This window comes from Branchiostoma floridae, chromosome 10 (genome assembly GCF_000003815.2).
Source record: "Branchiostoma floridae strain S238N-H82 chromosome 10, Bfl_VNyyK, whole genome shotgun sequence".
NCBI lineage: Eukaryota > Metazoa > Chordata > Leptocardii > Amphioxiformes > Branchiostomatidae > Branchiostoma > Branchiostoma floridae.
The window spans coordinates 10,350,533-10,353,553 of record NC_049988.1 but is presented as its reverse complement, the minus strand read 5'-3'; the positions used below and the strand labels follow the sequence as shown (position 1 = coordinate 10,353,553).

At 40.5% G+C, this 3,021-nt stretch overlaps 1 protein-coding gene across 2 annotated transcripts in view; it reads right to left on the bottom strand.

The window, feature by feature from the left end:
• The window catches only part of LOC118424034 (5'-AMP-activated protein kinase subunit gamma-1-like), a 60,181-nt gene extending 57,412 nt beyond the window's left edge, over positions 1–2,769 (bottom strand). For both annotated transcript variants that reach the window (XM_035832472.1, XM_035832475.1), the window contains exon 1: positions 2,488–2,769. In XM_035832472.1, coding sequence (XP_035688365.1) covers positions 2,488–2,529 — 42 coding nt within the window. In that variant the 5' untranslated portion in view covers positions 2,530–2,769. The remainder of the gene's footprint in view (positions 1–2,487) is intronic.
• Positions 2,770–3,021: the final 252 nt, after the last annotated feature.

Below are 3,021 nucleotides of genomic sequence, written 5' to 3'. Positions count from 1 at the left end.
TTACGAGTATAGTTGGAACATCCAGGACGTGACTTTTCCCTTTAATTGTACTCACTGCATAAGAAGCAGGCAGGCTGAAGTTCACAACTACAGCAGGGCTGAGTAAACAGTAGCACACTTGGACCTTTGTCCTTTCTGCAGCCCCTTTTATACCCTGCCAATCACATTGCATTCGCATTTGGCCGATCTCAATCTCGTACATTGATAACCCAAATCTAACGCCGTGACTCTAATGAGAAAGAAACATTTTGATAGTGATGCCAAGGTGGATAAACGTGGCACTGCATGTGATTTTAGCATGTCATTGAGATGCTGGTAATAACTGCAGACTTACATGTACATATATGAAGGGATGGCAATACAGTCAAACCTGTACAACTGCAAGTGACGACCTCTACATACATGTATGTACGGATCACCTAGCCAATGTGATCACTTGTTGATGGACCCTTAGATAATATTTCCCATTGTCACAAACATAAGTAAGAAACCTGTCTATAGTGACCACCTGTCCACATATACCACATTCTATCAGTCCCCTGAGTGGTCCTCTTTGGCAGTTTTGACTCTAACTTAAAGTTTGCTCCTGATAAAATTTTTCTCTGTTCTCTGACATGCTGAACATCATAAAGCAAAATTGTAGCCAACAACCATGGAAATTTATTGTAGGAGCTTTAGAGAGACTTTTAATACCTCATTGAATTTAGCTTGTTGTCATAAATGCACTAATCTTATTTATATTAGCTTGGGAATTTAACTTAGATATTTTAGTCATGTTATATAAACCAAAAAGCCTGAACATTGTCAGGGAAAATTTAACTGTTACCTGTATTACTGACATTGGGACACGGCAAATAAGACAAATCAAAGTGCTCCATTCTTAATTCTAAATATGGAGTGTATCACGAATCAGGTCTACGCTGGTGCCAGGTGCAACAGGTTTAACGACCAATTACGAATATAACATCAAGCCAATTATTTTACTTCACTAACAACAAACAAAGCTGTTCTTGGTCAATACTAAATGTAGCAACCATATGTAGGCTGGAGGAAGAGGACATAGCATTTAACATCAGTATGCTACTCCAGGGTTATTGGGATATTGTCGTCGGGAAGCTGGTTGCATTCTGCTATCTTATAATCGATTCAAATTAACCATACAGTAAAGGGTACATGAACAGTAGTTGCAGTATGCAAACATGGTCAGTAGAGGGCACTGCTAAACAGCAAAAAACAAGCAGCTATTTTGGACGGGGGTATAAAGGAATAGTAAAATTTGGCCAAAAAAAAATCAGGAAATTGGCCAGGGGAGTCAATCCAAGTTCATGTATGGCCGGCCAACTCCTCTGGTAGCAAAACTCCCCAAGCAAATTATTCTCCCTGGAAACGGGAGCGCAGTCAGTCTGGTAGAGCCTACAAATGTAGATGTCACATCTACAAAAATGTAGATGTGGCATGGACAAGTGGGGCAGGGATAGATGTGGTAGGGATGGATGAAGCTGGGACGGATGTTGCTAGGATAGATGCCCTTTGGAAGGATGTGCCGGGGATGATCCGGCTGGGATGAATGCAGGGGGATGGATGGGAGGGATGCAGAAGGAAAATCAAGAGGAATATGATAATAATTTCATCATAGTGGGGAATTTCATCCAGCATGAGAAAATTGAGTAGAAGTGGACAACATTGATTAATCATGCAAACCTTTCTTTGCTAAAATAAGAATTTGAACACTTCGTGTTAGTTGATACATAAAGATAATACTAAATTATACACAAGTCACCACGCCCTCTATTTCCAAGACTATCCCAAAATCTATAGTCCAAACTGCAAAGGGTAATAAGTGCCAGTTTGCTGGAAAACTTGCCATTCAATTGTACCACCTTTATAACATCATTCTCCTGTTCCAGCCCAGAGAAATACCATCAAGTACAATCATCCCTGCACCTATCCCTGAGGTCTGTCCTGATGGGGTCAGTTTCAGTAATCACTTCTGCAGGGCCTGCAACAACTTCCTATATCCAACAGACGTGTTTGGAATGTCCGGAAACCAACATTGATTTGCTGTCAAATGTGTACGAGACTTTGGAGACTTATCTATTCCTCAATGCGTATCTATTATCACTCTAATAATCTATTGACATCTGTCCGTCCGTCCGTCCGTCCATCCATCCATTCATTAATTCATTCATCCTCAACATAAAATACATCACCGTGATCACGAATACTGTACACATGTACAGTACATTTACCTATTAACCAATCTTTCCCCATTACAATTAGTCCTTACGGAAATGTGAATAGAGGAGAGTCTTAATCCAGTTATCTACAGCCGTCTTAATACTAGGTACCTTATCAAATTTGTAATGATCTTACGGTATCTTTATTCATCAATGTAGTCATTATTTGCCCATACATAACACATGTATCGGTGGCCCTGTGAAAATGATTTATGTTCCAGCACGTTTAGAGGGTGATTAGTGTACTGACCTCTGCTAGATCATCCATATCATCTCCCTTGTCCGAGATCATCTTGGCTGGTGTAGACACGATCCTAGATCAGCACAGGGACTCAAGTGTAGACACAACTGGATCCTAGATCAGCACAGGGACTCAAGTGTAGACACAACTGGGTCCTAGATCAGCTTCTGGATTAGTGTAGACACAACTGGATCCTAAATCAGCCTCTGATCTAGTGTAGACACAACTGGATCCTAGTTCATCCTCTGGACAAGTGAAGTCACGAGATACTTGTGCTGCTCTGTATAGTACCTGTATGCAGCATGTAAAAACACACCAAGCGTTAATGATGTGTACGTACTATATCATATAAGCAGGCATTAATCTCTTGCCTCTTCTCAGTAGCAATTCAGTAAAGCGGAAAGCATTAATTGCATCAAATCAATCTTTAATCTCAAAACGTGACCTACTGGCTACTCTAACATGTATCTGTCGCTAAGACTTAATTCCTTACACTTACAGTCCATTACCTTTACATACATGCATACTACTAGAAGCAGGAAG